At 43.3% G+C, this 18,890-nt stretch overlaps 1 protein-coding gene across 2 annotated transcripts in view; it reads left to right on the top strand.

Moving 5' to 3' along the window:
• Positions 1-2,274: 2,274 nt before the first annotated feature.
• The window catches only part of IQSEC3 (IQ motif and Sec7 domain ArfGEF 3), a 98,433-nt gene continuing 81,817 nt past the window's right edge, over positions 2,275-18,890 (top strand). Inside the window, exon 1 of one of the 2 annotated variants that reach the window (XM_088164660.1) lies at positions 2,275-2,772. In XM_088164660.1, the coding sequence (XP_088020786.1) occupies positions 2,288-2,772 (485 nt within the window). In that variant the 5' untranslated portion in view covers positions 2,275-2,287. The remainder of the gene's footprint in view (positions 2,773-18,890) is intronic. The other variant, XM_088164661.1, reaches the window with a different exon arrangement.

The following is an 18,890-nucleotide window of genomic DNA, read 5'->3' as shown; positions in this document are numbered from 1 at the left end:
TGTTCAGCAGAGCCTTTAAAAGCAGACAGCATGCCAGCACAATTTCTCAAATGATCACTTCCACTCTTCCCCAAATATAGTTTAGGTGTTTTCACCTCCTGTATTCCTGCATGTGCCTTTTTTCACATTCCCCTATAACCATCCCTCCCCTTGCTAAATAATGCCAGTTTCTTAATGCTCAGTCAATTTCCTGTCATAAAACATTAATGAAACACAATGCAATTGCACAAGGCAATGAGATGGAGGAAAGTTTCCTGTATAATTTTCCAATAAAATTCGAATTGTGTCAGATTTGAATGCTCATATTCCTTAGAGTTCACTCTGGAGTCTTCCCACAACACACAGGGGATATGTGGCAACTTTTCATGATACCCCAAAGCCACTCTGAGTGCTTGGAAGAGAACTGTGAATAGCAGCTCTGATTTAGGAGGAGTCTGTGAACAGTTTTTAATCCTGATTCTGTTTGTATCAGTTTGCATTCCTAAGGCTATCTGCAAACAGAAGAGAGTGGAAATACACTTTTCAGCTCATCTGAAACAGAGATTCTCTTTCACATTTCTTCTTTCCTCATTTCATGAAATCCTTGCTACAGTGCAGGTTTTGCTGATCTGAAAAGGCAAAATCAGAGTAGCTCTGCATTCAAAATCACTTAAAACCAGCTGCTTTTCATTCTGTGGCCTTGCACTTTTTGTACAGTGAGTCAAATCTATTGGCATACTTCTCTAAAACCTGAGTGTTCCTGGATCTTCCTCACTCACAGTGATTGGATAGGATTTTACCCATTACAGAAATAACTTCATGAATCTACACAGAAGTTCCTGAAAATAATTTTATTACCCTTAGCCAGGTTATTTACTGATGAATGTAATAGAAAGCACACAGATAGTTTTTCAGACTTAAGGCTGTAAGTTTGCAAATACTTATGGCTGTAGATAAAGAAGGGCATAGAGAAGGTATTTCTTGAAAAATGATGAAAACCTGCATGGAGGCTAACAGCAAAGGCCCTGCCTGTCAGGTCTCACATCTACAGCACCTACACAACCAGCAAAAATCCACAATAATCCCTAGCTTTCTTCCAAAGAACCTAGAGGACACCAGAAATTCCAAGCAAGCTCCTTTAACATCCATTTTCCTCAGAAACTGCTTCTGAGAGATTTAACCCTGCATTCAGGTTACACGAAGGACATTGAGCTGCTGGAGCAAGTCCAGAGAAGGGCAATGGAGCTGGTGAAGGGTCTGGAGCTGAAGTCATGTGAGAAATGGCTGGGGGAGCTGGGGGCGTTTAGCCTGGAGAGGAGGAGGCTCAAGGGAGACCTTACCACTCCCTACAACTCCCTGAAACCTCTACTGGGGTGGGGATCAGGCTCTTCTCCCAGGCAACCAGCAACGGGGCAAGGCGAAATGATGTCAAGCTACTCCAAGGGAGGTTTAGGTTGGGTATTACAAACAAATTTATTCATTGCAAGAGTTGTTAAGCATTAGCACAGGCTGTCCAGGAAGTTTGGAAGTCCCAAATAAAAGCAGACGTGGCTCTTAGTGCTATAGATTAACGGGCATGGTGCTGTTCAGTCAAAGGTTGGACTTCATGATCTTGGAGAACGTTTCCAACCCTAACGATTCTATGTTTCTAACCAGGTAAGCTACAAACAGTGACATTATCAACACGGCAGCCAAAACCAGACACAATTATTCGTGTTACTTTGGAAAAAGAACCCGAAAGAAAACACCAAGCCACCCTGGAAAACGAAAGCACAGCAACACTCAGAAACGCCCGTCGGGGAGGAGAAGAGCGGGTGCTGGAGGGGCTGCGAAGGGCTCCGCACAGCCCGGGGCTCGGCAGAGCAGCGAGGAGGCACCGGCGCCCGGGCGGGCAGGGGGAGGCGGTGGGCACTGCTGCCCGGGAGACCACCGGGACGGCACCGAGGGACAAACGGCACCGAGGGACAAACGGCACCGAGGGACAAACGGCACCGAGTGACCTCCGGGACGGCACCGAGGGACTCACGACACCGAGTGAACGGACGAGACCGCACTCCCGGGACACACGGGACCCCCCGCCCCGGTGCCTCCCGCGCGTGCGCGGCGCGGTGGGGGCGGGCCCGCGCGGGGGCCCCTCCCGCCCGCTCCCGTTCCTGCCCCTCCGCGGGAGCGCGCGGCCGCCGGCGGCGCGGGTGCGCGTGCCCGTGCCCGTGTGGCGGCCAGGCGCGCGCCCGCACCCCGCACCGCTCTCGCCGGAGCGCCGGCGGGCTGGCGTGCGGGCGGCGGGGCCCGCGCCGGCAGCCGGGGCATGGAGAGCCTGCTGGAGAACCCGGTGCGCGCCGTGCTCTACCTGAAGGAGCTCACCGCCATCGTGCAGAACCAGCAGAGCCTCATCCACACCCAGCGCCAGCGCATCGACGAGCTGGAGCGGCGGCTGGACGAGCTGAGCACCGAGAACCGCAGCCTCCGCGGGCAGCAGCAGCAGCAGCAGCAGCCGGCCCCCGCCGAGCCGCCGGCGGCCCCCGCTGAGCCGGCCCAGGGCCCCCCGGCCGAGCAGCCCCCGCCGCCGCCGCCGCCGGGCCAGTCCGAGCCGCTTCAGCACCACCAACAGCTCCCGGCTCAGCCGCCGCCGCCCGCGGGCAAAGCGGCACCGGCGGGGCCCGGCGGCGGGCGGGCTGCCGGCCACCAGCACCCCGCCGAGAAGGACGGCAGGGACAAGGGCTGCTGCACCGCCCTGCTCCAGCACAAGACCCCTCAGGCCATCGGCAAAGGCGTCCTGAGCCGGAGAGCGGAGTAAGTGCCAAGGGGGAGAGGGGGCGGGCAGGGGTGGCGGCGGGGAGCGGGAGGGCAGCGGGCTCTGTGCGGGCCCGCATCCAGCAAGGCACCGGGTTGTACCCCCTGCAGCCTCGCAAGGAGGGAGAGGCAGCGTGTGGGTGGGTGGGGAATCCCTCCCTCCATGCGTTCCCGGGGAGAGCAGGCAGAGTGCAAGGAGAAGCCAGGATGCTGCTTCCAAGACGCATCAGCCTCCCGGTTCACCGCGCTCATTCCTGTGGACAAGTGTCTGGAGCCCGTTCGGAGCCCCTCGGGCAGCTCAGCCGCGGTGCTCACTCACGGCATCGTGCCCTCATTGTCTGTCAGAAATAAATAAGTCCGTGATCGACCGTGAGTGCGGTCTAGCCCAGGCACGGAGAAGCCCCGCAAAGCACGGCAGCGTTGTGGTCGCTTCTGCTTGCCTGAAGTTGCTGGTATCTGTCAAAAAACCCCCATCATCCCTGGACTGAGCTGGGGTTTTCCTGCCCTCACTGATGTAAGGGGTGCATTCTATTGCACGTGATGTGTATAGGTTCATAGAGATACAGATGCTGTACTTAGGTTTGACATTTAGGATGCTTATCGCCCTCGTGTGTGGGTTGTGGCTTTTTTCCTATTTTTTGGTGTGGTTTTTTTTGTTGTTGTTTTATTTTGGTTTTTTTTTGCTTTTGTGAGTGGCACCTGATTTTTTGTTGGTCTCTTGTCTTCAGTGAAGAAAGCTTGACTACTAGTACTGGGTACTGAAATGTATTGCGTGTGCATGAATGTATAGTAAACAAGGATGAGCATTCCAGCACTATAGGTGGTGGAAAGGGCTGCTATTGAAGAGCAACATTCTCTTGGATTATGTATTCAGTATATGCCATCAGTTCACCAGCTGGTAATTACAGCTGCAGTCAGTATTGTAATTTCCTTTGTTTAGGCACTTGGAAAGCAGGGGGATGTTTTCTGGTTGAAAGCCAGAGTTAGTAAAGTTAGAAGGAGAAGGAGCATAGTTTCTGCTGTGGCTTCCTTTAGACAAGAAAGAACCTAATATAAGTAGTAAAACTAGATCAAATGTCTTTCTTAGAATTGTCTCTATTGTCTTGGTTATAGTGATGTCAAAACAATTGAAGTGCACAACACACTAGTACATATGAAGCACACAAATGAATACACAAGCCCAAAATGTTTTCCTCGTCTCTTCTGACAATTTAAATAAAGCGACCTTTCTCTCTTGTGTTTGTTTTGAATACACAAGCAGAATTATAATATGGAGCTGGATTTTCCACTGGTATAAGTAGAGTTACACCACTTCATAACAGCTCAGCATCTATCGTGTGATTCTAAGAAAATCAGTGAAGATATTGCTATTGAAAGAAATGCTATTAAAGGAATAGGTACGGTCAATGCATGCTTAAATCCCAAAAAAGCATATGCCTGCTTCTAAAATACTGCACCGTAAGACTCGATTTTGCAATCACAACTTAGAGGAAGTGAGTGGGCTCCTCAGAGTATTAATGCAGGTAGTAAGCCTTTGCAGGATCTGGCTCTTACTCATCATGAAATAGCTGGAGTTTAAAAATGAAGTGGGGCCAGATCCTGAACTCATGCCAATTGGTGTAAATTCAGAATAGCATAGTTTGAATCCCTCAAGTCAAACCAGTAAGAAACCCAAATAAAAATGCATAATCAAGCTCACAGTATTTTCAGGAGTGACTCCCTGCAGTGAAGGCTCTGTAAGAAACATCATCTCGGCAAGGGCTTTCCTTGCTTCTGCAGAGAGTTTCTAACATACGTCATTACACAGACTGAAGAATCAATTTCTATGCATACGCCTAAATACTTCCTCCTTATCTGAGCTCTTTTTGCAGTGGAGTTTGACTGGGGGAAGAACTGTAGAGTCTTTTTCTTCATGCCAAAATTTTTTCTTCATACAAAGAGAAGTGCATTAAGAACACAGCTGATTGCTGGTATATCATATGATGATCTTTCTGTTTCAGATAGAAGGTTGGATGGAGCCCTTTTTGTGGAAAGTCAGGGCTGCTGCTGGGGATAACAGAGCAATCCCTGCAGCATTCTTTGCTTAGGAAGATTAAAATAGACTGCTTCTGTTTCCTTCTATAGCTTAGGCAAACCAAAATCTTTGTATAGAAAAGGAAATATGAGAGATGCCAAACAGTCTACATTTCTCACTCCTGCAGGTTCTTTTTTTCCCCCCACTGATTGTATATACTGAGTTTCATACTCTCTCATCTCTGACCGTTAGAAGGAAATCAAAGAGACTGCAAAATCTAGCTTAAAGGCAACTTGGATGGAGGGTGTTGAGTCTTTTACCACCTATTGAGAGGATGCCCAATATACCTTATGATTCAGCTTGCTAACCTGCAAGTTGTATTTTTGCTTTTGTGTGACAGCAGGGGACGTATATGTTAATGCCTGCACAGACCAGGTATCTGCTCTCTCTTCCTTCCCCCCTCAATGTCCAAATATGTTTTTCACTGTTATAAACTCTGAAATTCAATGTTATCTATGTTTTTTTCTTAGTTAAGAGTAGAGGACTGACTGCTCACTACAGAAAATGGCCACTCTAAACAGAACAAAAAGGATATTTTAGAATGTTGGGATACAGTGGCTAAAAGCAGGGGTTAAAGCAGCACCCAGGCCCTGCTGTCTCTGCTCAGCAATGGAATTTCCTTTGCCCTCACAAAACAGGAGGTTCTGGCAGCATGTTTAAGTGTGGACTTGTGCTGGTCCTTCTCACCTCAGACACAGCCCAGGGATTTTGCTCATTTTGAGTCAGGTTTGAGGTTTTTTTGCAGCCCAGCTTACCTCAGGCTCTGGATGGAAGTGAAGAACTGAGCTTTTGGACACATGTGACTATTCATGTCAGCTGGGACAGTCTTCTCCAAGGGATTTATTCTGCAACAGAAGCATCTTTCTTATTTTAAAGAAGATTTCAGTCTTACTTTTGTTGTTATTTTCTGTAAAAACTGACAATTTTTCTTTCTCTAAAGCCTTTAAAAAAAAACCCAACCAAACAAAACCTACATTTTAAAAGGGAACAAAACCAAGCTTGTCTCTGGAAATGGAAGAGTTCCTGACCTATGCAGAGGCCCCTAATTTTTGTTGCATGTCTTTGTGTGGGAAAGGTGGTACTCAGCTTACCTAAGAAAGGTGAGGAGGAAAAGGAGAAAGATTTTTGCAGAGATTTTCAGCAAGAATTAGGCTGATTATTATTCCACGGCATCTGTCTCTTTCTACCTTAGGAGGCTATTGCATAAGCACCTCACAGCTTTAAAAACAAAAAAATAAGGTCATTCATCATGGAATGTTTTGCTTCAAAAATACAGGTTGCCAAATTAGCATAGCTCAGATCAGCCTTACTCGGCAGCCTCTTGTCTTCAGGGACCATCCCAAAGCGTCGGCAGATCCTGCGAGTATAAATTTTGCATCCCTTCTTTATCGGAACACAACCTTCTTTGCCAATCCCCAGTACCCTTCATTGAGTATCAGGGAAATGCCACAGGGTTGAATTTAGCAGATTAAGTCTAAATGACCCAAATTCCTGCTGGTTTTTATCAGAGAAACTCTCAGTAGGAGCTGTCTGTGGAAGGACTTCCGATTCTGAGCCCAGGCATTAGCGGGAAAACTGACTTCAATATATTAGAATAATAGCTAATAATCCCTTATAGTTCCTTCCATCAAAATACATGGCTAAAATTCACAAACATTCTGTATTAAAGTGGCATTAAAGTTTTCTTTTAACCATGTCATCAACAGTGAAAAGAAGACATAGAAACAGTATTTGTCTAGCATGACATAATGGATCTAAGTATTGTCTTTAAATTATTAGCCTGTGTTTGCTCTACAAGAAATCTCCTCATGCAAAACAAACTCCATGAACTCTTAGAAGAATTTTTCTAAAATCACGTTTTCCCAGAGGTCTTAAAGCTCATTTTGGATTTGCACTGGACTGAAATCTATATTATTTTATTTTATACTGGTTTAGGATAGAATTTTTTATCTTAGTAAAGAGGCACATTTTAAAAGATGATGTTAAAGTAACTTAGTTGCTCTTGTGTTCTGAGACTATTTGCTGGTTTTTTTGTTAATTTCAAAAGCTCAATTATGTAACTTTAAAATGAAGATATTGCATATGCAGAGGTGCTATTTTCCATAATTTTTCCTTTTAACTATGCGTTGATGTTCTATTCTATGGATTATCTCCAGGGTAAAGGCATTAGAAAGAATCCTACTGATTTCTCAATGGGAGATATTTTGCTATATTTGCGCATTGCACCAGCACAAAAAAACCCTCCAGCAATTAAAAAAAGAGATCAGAACAATTCAGAATGGCTCGTGTACCCCAGATATCCATCCCTTTCACTTGGGCCACACAAGGAATGCTACTTTTGCCCTCTTCTTTCAGTGTCTCAGATTTCCCTCCAGCATATTTCAGGGTTTAACTCCCCTGAGCTTTCACACACCAGGAATAGTTGCACTGGTGCTGCCCTGGGTTCTGCAAATCCCTGCTAGCAAGGTACTGTCTCAGCATCAGAAGTTGTTTGGAGTCTGCAAGCTGGTTTCAAATGACAGAGGTCTGCACTGGCACAGCTTCACAGATGCTAAAGTCCTGCTTAGATGATTTTGGCATAAAGAGCGTCCTGAGAGGAAAACAGAAAGTAGACTCTCCTTGACTACATCTAATTTAATGACATATCAATACTCCTCTCATTTCAATCAGCTAAGACATTCTTTATCACACACACCTGCATTGTACCTACAGCAGGGCCCATAAAATCCTGGGCAGAGGAGTATGGAGTTAGTGATTCACAACAATATTTAAGAAATAATAGATGAAGTGAGAGATGGAAAAGGACTTGGCTTAGGAGGGGTTCATTATGAAGTACTAGGTATAAAATTGCTGAGTAAGGACAGCACAAGGACTTCCTCCCACAGGGATAAGACTTCAGTAGGATGCTGTATAAAGTCCCAGACAGAGCAATACAGGGTCAAGGCTGACATTTCTATTGTGGGAAATCTCCCTGCTGGGATGGGAACATCAGGAAGTAATATCAAGGAAGGAATTTTTGTGAAACAATGTCTAGCAGTGCTTTGGACAGACAGCTCCTCTCTGTCTGTGTCCTGAACCCAGTTAGAACAGTACCTGGAATAGCAAAGACTTATACTAATCATTTAGCAAGAGAAGCTGGGGGGGTAAAAACAACAGCAAAAAGCTGAAATTTAAAATACTTAAATAAGAAGGGATGCAAATGCGTTATTTTGGTGGTTTTGTTTTTGATAAGATGGTGATATTTTTATGTCACTCAGCTGTATGTTCTGTTGCAACCAGGCTGCTCTTCTGTGGTGGCAAGGGTACCTTACTTCCACGTGCTTTGTATCAGCCCATCTGCTGTCACTTCCCAGGCAGATCCAAGGTAAGGCTCTATGAGAAGGCTTTAGGAGCACTGGACTCACATGGCAACACTGTTAGCATTGAAAATAATGCACATATGGCTGCTTGGAAAAGTGTCAAGGGAAAAATGTCCCAGCTGAGTAGGGGTTAACAATGCCCTTGAGAATTTCTGCCAGGGCCTCAGTGCCAGGTGACTTTTGGGCTGGCTGTCCCACTCTTCACAGCAACTGGCACTTCCACATCCTTCATTAAATGATGTGCACAGGAATATAGACTTTAGGCATGGTTCAGACAGTTTAAGCATGCAGCAGGTGGCTACTTACATGAGGTAGACTGTACACAGTCCCACCAACGCCATATTTGAAATTATTTACACTTTTAGTCAGAATAAATTAGAAAAATCTCACCTGAGGATGCTCATCTAATCCTTAGATAGTGCCAGAACAAAGCCTTTAAGCTGGAATTTGGGTCTTCTATTAATTATGGCATGTACTTGCTCATTAAAAAAAAAAGTTCACATGATAAAATGATGTGCACTCCTGCAAGCAAAAATATCTCTACACATATATATTAGACTGTAGAAATTTCTCAGCTGTATTTTTTTCCTTTTGCCTTGGAATGCATGTTGAAACAGCAAAAAAGAGCTACTGCCTGTCTTCCATAATTTTTCTGTACCTAGGGTTTATTCATCTTCTGCTTTCCTGTTATTTTCCCTATAATGCCATTTTAGGTTGCTTGTTCTTTCTTTCCTAGTTCAGCAGTGGTTTATTTCTCTTTTCTAGTCTCAGTTATGAAACCTTTTGTTTTTCTCCCTTAGGAAAATGTTATAGAAAGCCAGAAATAATTCTCTGTTTAAGAGATGGAATTCACTTCAGAATTACTTGTAGCTTGTGGTTGTTACTTGGTCCACATTCCGTAGAACCACAAAAAAGCAAATAAGGAAAAAAGAAAAGTAATTTATAAAGATGGAGTCTGAAATGTGACCATTTTCTTTTTTTTACCTAGTTTTTAAACATACATGTATATTTATATATATATATATATATTCCTTTTTTTTCCCTCAAAGAGATATACCTTGAAACAAACTAGTATTATTCTTGTATTCATCTATTCTGGAATATGTAATTTCATTTAGTTAAGCCCTATGTGAGAAAATGAGAGTCTTGACTGTTGGATATGTTCTGCTCAATGGCTCTAAGATCTCAGTTCAAGCATTAGACTAGCAGTCCTAAAATCAAACTTTAATGCCTCCTAAATTTATTTTTAACACACTTGTCATGCTGGACTGACCCTTTCATCTCTGTATATTTTAAGATCTGTGACAAAGCAGTTGGAGATCTCTTGTTATAGACAGGAGTGGGCAGGTAGATCAGGAACAATCCTTTTTCTAAATTCCAGCGTAGAAAGCAGCCTAAAGCTCCTGTCCTTGCTTGCAATGTGTACTGCAAGGCAATATGTATATTTGCACATAAAAAAAGAGAACGTATTTGCATGAGCATTTGTCTACAGAAGTGTCTCAGAGCCAAGCTGAAACAGCACCTAGTTCCTGTGCTTTTTACATACAGAAAAACAAATCATCTGCTGGAGGAGGAAATCAGTGCATCTTTACTGACGTCAGTACAGCCATGACAATTTACATCACCTGAGGATCTGTACCAGATTCTGGGTATCTGTCCTCACACACAAATACACAACCCTCCACTGGTGTAAATGAGTGCTGATAATAGCAGTGGATAGCAATGCATAGAGATAACAGTGAACAATGAGAAAACCATTAAGCAGCATTCTCATTCTTCCTGTAATGGGTTTGTGATGTTCTCTTATGGTATTTTAATATAAGGTGGTAGGAGTTTTGTTGCTTCAGGGTTATAAAGATATATTTGTTCTTTTGATAATGATTTTTTTTTTCTCTGTGCTGTGTATGCACAGCCTGCTTCTCACACAGGTATTATTGTATTATCTTTATTGTTTTTGCTAAGATTATGCTCATTGCTCAGCCCTTATTTTCATGTGGTCTGAAGTTGCACTTTCTGAGAGAGATAGAATTGGATCAATATCTCCCATGATTAGACACATCTAAGAGAGAACATTTGATGAAATTGAAGGGATTTTAAATACAAAATTAAAAATGGAAAATCTTATCCTTCCTGCCCTCTTCTAGCTGAAAACAAAGGGATCTGTGATCTGTAGAACAAATGAAGCTTGACTTCCAGAAGATTTGTATCACAGTTACATTTTCTGATGCCTAACAAGATGTGAGTTCTGATCTAAGCTTCTGGTGTTGAGGCTTTTATAACATCTCACTCCAACATGGAGGCTTCTCTGTGGAGAAATGGCTTCAGTTCACTCAGCAGCCTTTTCCTCATAGGAGAACCTACAAAGTTCTCTTTATTACACCCTGCCAGCTACTTTTATGGAACTTGCTAGAGGTTAGTATCTCTGAAATCACTGTAACTGACTCAAACTTGGTTGAAACTCTCTGTGGGATTTGCAGTTACAAAGCAGAAACCAACATAGACACATACACACAGAGAGAAAGAGACACACGCACAGGAGGAAAAAAGGAAAATATTATATGATCACAGAAAGCACATTTTGCTTAGGGAATAAAGACTAAGTCCTAAATGTTTTATTGAACATCAGTATGGCTGAACAGTCCACTCCAAATCTGTGACCCTGTCTTGGAACTGGTGTTCTGTATTTAATAGCTGCCTAAAAGTCTTGGAGTATTAAAGTTATGAAGAATCAGGGAATTACTGTAGGAATTCAGGGGACATACTGGTAGAGGTTCACCACTGGCAAATGGAGTTTGTTGCTCCTCCTGGCTTTGCATGTGAAGTTGGTGGATCATCTTGTTCCACCTGCCAACATTTGCATGGGCATGGACTGCTGCTGAGGCAGTTACTGCTACAGAGTTTATATTTGCTGAAGCTCACTGAAGCATCTATGTCATTCTCAAGAGAAGTAAAAAATTCACACTGAAATTATTGTAGATCTTAAGGAGGCTTGAGATTTCCTTCAGGTTTTGCTGTACTTCGGATGTTTCTTCAAATTCTGAACTTTCTATTAAAATTCAGGACATTGCTCTCAGTCCGCTTGCCATGTTGCTTTCCAGGCACTCCTCTGAAGTGGTTCACATTATTCTCCTCCAGTGTGAGAATTGTTCTAACACTGTTTCTTCTTCAAGCTCAACATGCAGCATGTTGGTATTGCAGTGCCTGAGTAGACCCTGTGTCCATGGAGCATCCTTGGATCTGCCTCCTGGAGCAGTGTTGTTTGGCCCTAAGGTTCTTCACAGACTTTTTAAGTGATAGCATTTTTGAAAACAGAGGGTGTCTCTCCATATTTGTAGAGTTTTTTTCCTTTCTTTTTACCTCAGATATGGAACTGAGCTTACCCCTCTTTTCCTGATTTTTCCCCCCCCCGTGAAGAATCCTGATTCTGCCTCTTTTGGGAAGTTCAGCTCTGCAGTCAGTTCAGAATTCTCACAAATGTCCTTGTCTTTAATTTGCTGTTTTTTAATTTGAAAATCCATTCCCTGTAGGGCACCAGTAAATTGCCTGTGTCTGTCTAGGTACTCACATGGCCCCCTTCACCATAGTAACTGAGTATCAGGATTTGTCCTGATATCCACAAACACTGGACCACTAACCTTCATCTGAACTAGCAGGGAATCTGTGGAATTTCTTACCTTTGCTCTGAGGATTCACTGATACCCATGCCAAAGACCTCTCTTCAAGTAATTTTCTTCTATAATGTTCTATGCTAATAAATCTATGTCCAGTCAAACTTCTGAAGTACGTGGACCACGTGGCTCTGTAATATTTTACAATCTAGGGAGGTCTAAGAGCCAGATTCTGTCACCACTTAAATGCAAGTCTGGATTCACTTAATGTGGTGGCTTCAAATTGAAAGAGACATGAGATAACATCATACATATCTTCTGATGTTACAGATCTTCTTGAACTGACTTCTGTCCCACTGCTGGAACTAGAGTTAGTTCTGCACACTGTTAGATTCTCTGCTTACTTGCCATGACATTCATTTGGGATGGCACAGTCAAGTGCTATAATGCTTCCCCCAAGAATTCTTTATTACTCATATGGGAACTATGATCCCCATGTTAGCTTCAGGAACATCCATTGCTGTTCCCTTGTTTCTGCTCAGAAAGGGATGTTTCTCCTTTTTGTTAAACTGAATACAGAAATATTTTTCTCACTAGACATGCTCTGACTGGAACTATTATAATACCTTTATCACCTCATTTACCATGGCTCCTACACAGCCACGTAGACAAGCTGATAGGGAATACCAGATTGTATCCTTATTGGATGAAAAGTGTTGGCAAGAGTTTGAGTCTCAGACATTTAAAGATATTTAGCCTCCTGAAAATGGAAGAAAAAATCTACTAGTTTTTAAGGCAGGGATCAACTTCTGCCAAGCTGTTTGCTTTCAGCAAGTAATTTTATAGGCAGGCAGAAGAAAGGAAGTACTGTGACAGGGGAAGAGGAGAAGAAGAGGATGAGAGGCATCTGAAGTGTGTCTCTACTCTCTGCTAAGGGCAACCCTCAGGCTTGCTTTAAGTCTATTAACCCAGTCTTCAAATCCCAAGCCTGGAAGCGCAGCTGGAGCGTTGCCTCAGGAGCACATCCCGGCCGTGTGCACATCTGCATGCTGCCTGAAGCCTCTGCAGCACTCAGAGATTGGATGTGCCATCATTTGGGCTTCAGCAGAGGTTATCTGTGCAAGAGGGGACAGCAGTGGGGAGGAGTTACAAGGGCAAGGGGAGAGGACTCAGTGAAACTGTGGAATGCAGGAGGGCCAGGAGCCCCAGCAGAAACTCCTGTGAAGTTTTTGAATGCATGGTTCATTTACACGTGCAACTGTAATGATGCCTGGGCATAGCTGGGGGAGGGAAGGAATGACAGGGTTTATATTCTATATTTATGAAGCCTCTCACTCAGGAGAAATTAACAATAAATAGCAAACACTGAACATTATCCTAAACAGATACTGACTGGTTGAAGCCCAGTAGACAACCCCTAGGCATAAGGAAGGAGCCAACTACTGTATGCCCAGAGTTTATGTGACTAGTTCTCATCACTGTGGGGTGAGAGGTTTATCAGATCTCATAAAGCAATACAGTTCAACCTTGTTGGGCAATGCTTGGGAGATCTCCAAGAAATACCCAGAGTGCTAGGAGAGGACAGTGGAGTATGTCTGCAAATAGCACAATTTTTGGGATGTCTCTGCCTGACATTAATACCTCTGTTTTTCAGGTTAAATGTTGGGGGTCCCCTCACAGGATACACACACACACACACAACAAAGGTGTTATCCCTGTTCACATTCCAGAGTAAATTCATCCTCACACACCTCTCAGTGTTTTGTTGCATTGACAACAGGTCTCCTTCTTCATTATTTTCATCTTGTGAAGTTGTTTTCATTTGTGTGATGTAGATTTGAGATGCTGACAAATCCTCACTAAGCAATTTACATCCTGCTACCTCAAGCACAAATAGTAATATAAAATAAAAAGAATCAAAACCCATTTTTTCTGCTGCAATTTTTTACAAGGCTTCATTGCAGTCTGCTATGGCCAACTCTCAGATTGAACACCAGAAACACTTGCATTTAAGAGATAAACACAAATACATATTAATATTGCATTTTAAGTGCTTTAGGAAGTAATACACTTATTCACAGGTGCAATATTGTTAGTAAATGTCCCTAACCAATATCTAAAAGTGCATCAAGCAGCAAGCATGTAAGCTTTTCCTCTACTATACCTCTAACCCTGGCAAGATCTTGTGTCAGGATGAATAATAGAAATATCATGTAAATCTAAGTAATAATAATAATAATAATAATAATGTTTCTTCTGCATTACTGTCTAGAAGTAGACCCTTCAGTCCTTACAAAGGCAGTTCTCATTTGACAGGAGGGAATGAAGACATGGAAAACGTTTTGTTGAGTTCACCCAACCAGTCAAAGCTGAGAGTAAAAACTGTGTCCCAGGGCTCTGATCTGTCAGGTAGGTACAGAGCCTTGAAAGAAAGAAAGAAATGGGACAAGAAGTGTTAAATATTGAGCTGCACCACTTCTATGGTGACAGCTCTAGCTGGTCTATAGCTGCACAGATAATTTGGCCATAACAGACATACACTGGACCAGCCTTGCTCATTATAAGAAGTAAACAAGTCTCTGAGTTAAGGATAGGGCAGTTTCAAACTCAAATAGGGAACTCAAACCAATGCCTTTGATGTATGAATGCACCCCTACCATTGGGAAGTGGGCTGGGTGGAATTAAGGCTCTTACCCAATCACATCTGTAAGCACAGGAAATTCAAAGCCCTGATAGAAGGGGGTGCACATCAATAAAATTTGGCTGTTGCTGCATGAACTCAATGTGTCCATGTTGTATTCCTGTCTCCAACATCAGCAACATTCTATGACATAAATAATATTGCACTAAATCATGAAATCTGATTTACTCCCTGGACAGCTTGATATCAGAAATAATTTTGGCCAATTGAAGATCTGTAATTTGACCAAAAATCCTTAACGGGCATTCATGATCGGTGTCAGTTATGTACACTAGAAAGAATGAGCAGTGGAGGCTGGAAACATAACTGAATATTGAATTTGAGGAGGAACTGAGACACATGGTTTCAGGTTGGCAGGGCTGTGAATGTGTATTATATGCAAGTCCAGCAAGGTTTCTTGCAGCAATGAACCATTTATGAGCTTCACAGAATGATGAGGGGTAGAGAGAAAAGGTAATTTAAGAATTTATTGTCTGCTGTTTCAGTCTGCTTTGATGGCAGAAAGCTCAGCAAGCACATGGAAGACACCAGAAATATTCCTCTCATGGAAGCCAAAGGAAAAGCCTCTTACTGAGGCAGGCACTGCATGCAGTCTGGGGAAGCAAAAAGTAATTATGACACACAGAAGTGCACATTAGTAAGTTGACAGAGTACCTTCTTCAAAAAACACTGCCTAGCAAGACACACTTTCTTCTTCCCACTGCTGTATTTCCCCTCCCCTTGTTCCCCTATTAAGTATAGAGCAATAGAGGGGTTGGCAGCCTTGTCCCCTCATCAACTGGCACATGCAGTCACCAAGTCATGCAGACAAAGTCTTGCACTGTCAGATCTTTCCTGCCTCACCCAAGGACACCTCTTGTATGATGGATATGTCTGGCTTAATTGGATTCTGGGCTGAATTTTAATGTCCAGTAATAAGAAGAACATTTGTGTTTGCCCATCCCTCCTGGTTGTGCTATAGGGTTTGATGGTAACAAGTTTCATTAGCTTACCCTGATCAGCTTTTACCTAGGGACATCACTTTGAAAAGGATCTTCCATCCTGCCTAGTTTTCCATTCTGTGCTGGGGCAGACCCAGTGGTTCACAGACCCAAGTGCTCTGTGGCACACTCTGGTGCATGGATGAGAGTGGGAACACCCTGGGAATTCTTACAGAACTTGTACCACAGTCAGTGGGTGTATTCAATGTAGACTTAGGCTGCATTTTTTAACAGCAGAGTTGGCAAGGGAGGTCTGAAACAAGGGCAAGAATGCCTTCAGGATGTGAATGTGCCTTGGATCTTTATGGAATTCCTTTCTCTTACCAGCAAGGGGTTATTTGTGTTGGTTACTTTCTCCTCTCAGCTTGTACTGTAGATGGATACTGATTTCCTCAATTTGAAAATACTTAAGATCTTGGAGTATCATGATCTCACTCTCTCTTCATTATCTTCCAGCTCTATTTTTTTTTTTTTTTCTCCATTCTGGTATTATTTGCTGCTGCTTTGAATTCCCTGAGGTGAACACTAACCAGAGGCACAATTAGTAACTGTTCCCTGGGGATCCAGTGTGGCAGTAGTTGGAGATATTTCACAAAAAAATAGTTAAAATATGACCAATTTAATGACATTTCTCTATTACTAATCCTTCTGTTAAAGTCACAAATTAAAGTTAGGACCTGAGTGCCTCCTTGTAGTACAGTAGCATTTGCAAAGATAGCAAGAATTTTACTGCCTTCAGAAAAGACCTTAGACCCCCTCTCCAAACTTCACTGGCTTCTTCCAGACAGCACCTCTTGTTTATTCTTACCGAGTTCATCTTTGTTCCTCTTCCTCACTTGCAGTTTTTACCTCTCTTTGCCCCAAGCCTCTGTTCTACAGCTCTGCTTTGAGAGCAGAATGTGAGAGCTACACTGTAGTGGCTGTGTTTGAATACAGCAGTGCTGAGAACTGTTTCTGCTGCTCAATTCCCAGATAGCTCTTGGGAGGACAAGGGGCATGGCATGCCAGCATGTACTGGCAGTAGGATAGATAGGATGAAGTGGCATGTGGATGATTCACCTGTATCCTTATTAAAATATAATACATCTCTGGATATAAATCTCTGGCAGGAAAGTGAAATCTGAAGGAATGAGGGATTAAAAAATACATAAACATATATAGTCACTCACTATTGTCTATGAATTGTCTAAGTGAGATGTACTTTATGTCACCTCTACTCAGTTTCTGTAGCTGGTGGCTTACATGCATTTCAGAAACCCACTGAATTAACAAAATCATCAGTAAGGAAAGATGGAAGGGAATATTTGCCCAATGTTTTTTTAAAAGAATTTCACATTTAGTTGTTTTATTTAGTGGTGCAGTGATGACTACAGAAAATTTTGACCCATGTTTTCTGCTTCAAAGAGTAAGTGAGCACATTCTGAACCTGGGACTGAAAATGCCCCAGAGATAGCTTAGGAGAAACTCTGAGTAAGCAAAAAGGAAGTCATGCTACAAGAATGAAAAATAAGTAGAGCATTCTAAGCAAGAGGAGTCAAGCTTGGGAAACTTCTGACAGAGCACAAAAAAGCACAGGTGGGAGTTCTCAGTAGGCAATTAAAATGCAGACTGAAGCAAGAAAAATGCTGTTTACCTGCCCTACACTGAAACAAAGAGCCACAGTTACATGTGCTACTCAAATCAAGCCTAGCCTTCCTCAGTATCAACCTTCAGACCACCGTGTGTGGAGCTAAAAGATTCCTCTTTCAGAAGGAGTGTCTCTCACTCTTCTAGACATCCTCTTTTGCCCCATCACTCCTGCACTGTTGTAGCAGATAGTGTGGCAGGTGCTGTGGGATGAGCAGCAGCCATGGCTGTGCTTTGGCACAAACTTCAGAGATGTATTTATCAATACTGGTGCTGCGACAGAGGATGCTCCTATTTATACTGAAATAGTAGATTTTGTGTAGTACCACTCCCCTCTGCTAGCTGAGTGTGGTATGGGGACTCCTATGACAGTCACAGCCATAGAGTGGCTACCATCCCAGTAGGCTACCATGTGTTTGAATTAAGATAAAATAAAGTGAACTTAGTGGTGTTTGTCTACCCTTTATGAGGATATTTCTGTGGCAAATCCGAGTTTACTCAGCAGAGATGCTGTGAAAGTCCAGAACTGCATTTGTGAAGTTGGGGTTGCTGGGCAGAATTGAGATGAACACACGAGGTCTGCATTTTAAGGAAGAGACATGGGGAACTGGAGGAAGTGATGCTGCAGGACTCAGATGAAGACTGAGTGCAAAGGACTAGCAGATGCTGCATGTGGCAAGATGGGTGAAGGAGAAAGACTGGAATAGCATGAGAAAGAGTAAGACAGGGTTCCAATGCATCTAATCCACACTGGAAGAACAAGCAATAACTTATACATCTCTCTGCATGAGCAGCAGAGCTGTGTGGATGAGTAGGTCTGGGCTAGCAGGGTTTGGGGGTACTGGCAGCAATATGGGTGCTCAGGACTAAGCTAAAGCAGGTGCTGCAGGTGGGAAGAAGCTGCAGAGCTGCACAAAGGAAACCTGCCTGCACTCTTCTTCCACAGACAGTTGCTATAAATCTTCTGCTTCCCCAAGTGCTGATATTCATGTAAATTATGAAGGAAAAAGAGAAGTTCCTCAAATGAAGAGGGAAAGGCTCTGTAGCTTCATATTTATGGACTTAGATAAAAGAGAACTTGATAGGGATCTGGAAGAGTGACATCTCAATTTTATCCTGCCCATCATGATGATGAGTGCAAGCATTGGCTGATTACTTGCTACTGACTCCTCCCTTTCCCTTGTCCCGTGTAAAGTTCCATTTCTCAGGGGCTCCTTTTCCCTGAACAGTTCAGGCTGTTCTTTGTCCTAACAACCTTGTGATCTCTACTAGCACCAAGCCAGAAATTGCCTCATTTGCTGATAGGTACTCTAGTTAATAATAGCAAGTCCATCCACTGAGGATATTCCTGGCCTGCTTTGCAAGATGGCAATGCTGTTTCAGTGGCACAATGCTGGCAATACACGTGGGGATGCTTGCACCCACTTGTGTGCCTGCAGGTTGCACACAGTCTATGCACCCCTGACAACTTGGCATGTCCCATGACACTCACCAGGCTGTATTTATAATGGTGGAAAGAGCATGACAATTCCATAGCTGGCTGAAAATCTTCTGGGTAGAAAGCCTTGCTGAATTTCCATGCACAGGATTCCTCTCTGTGTGTTTGACTCTTTGGGGATTTGACTATGAAGAATCTAAACCAATTTTCTCAATCAGTCTTTTGATGTTGTTGTTTTAATTATTAATTACATAAAAATAGGTTTTCAAGAAAAGATAGATGAAGCTATCACCCAAACAGCATCCAAACCAGTCTCCAAAATAAAGATTTTC

Source organism: Sturnus vulgaris, chromosome 5, assembly GCF_052056855.1.
Source record: "Sturnus vulgaris isolate bStuVul1 chromosome 5, bStuVul1.hap1, whole genome shotgun sequence".
Taxonomy (NCBI): domain Eukaryota; kingdom Metazoa; phylum Chordata; class Aves; order Passeriformes; family Sturnidae; genus Sturnus; species Sturnus vulgaris.
Note: the sequence above shows the minus strand (reverse complement) of the source record. Positions and strands in the feature narration are given on the sequence as shown.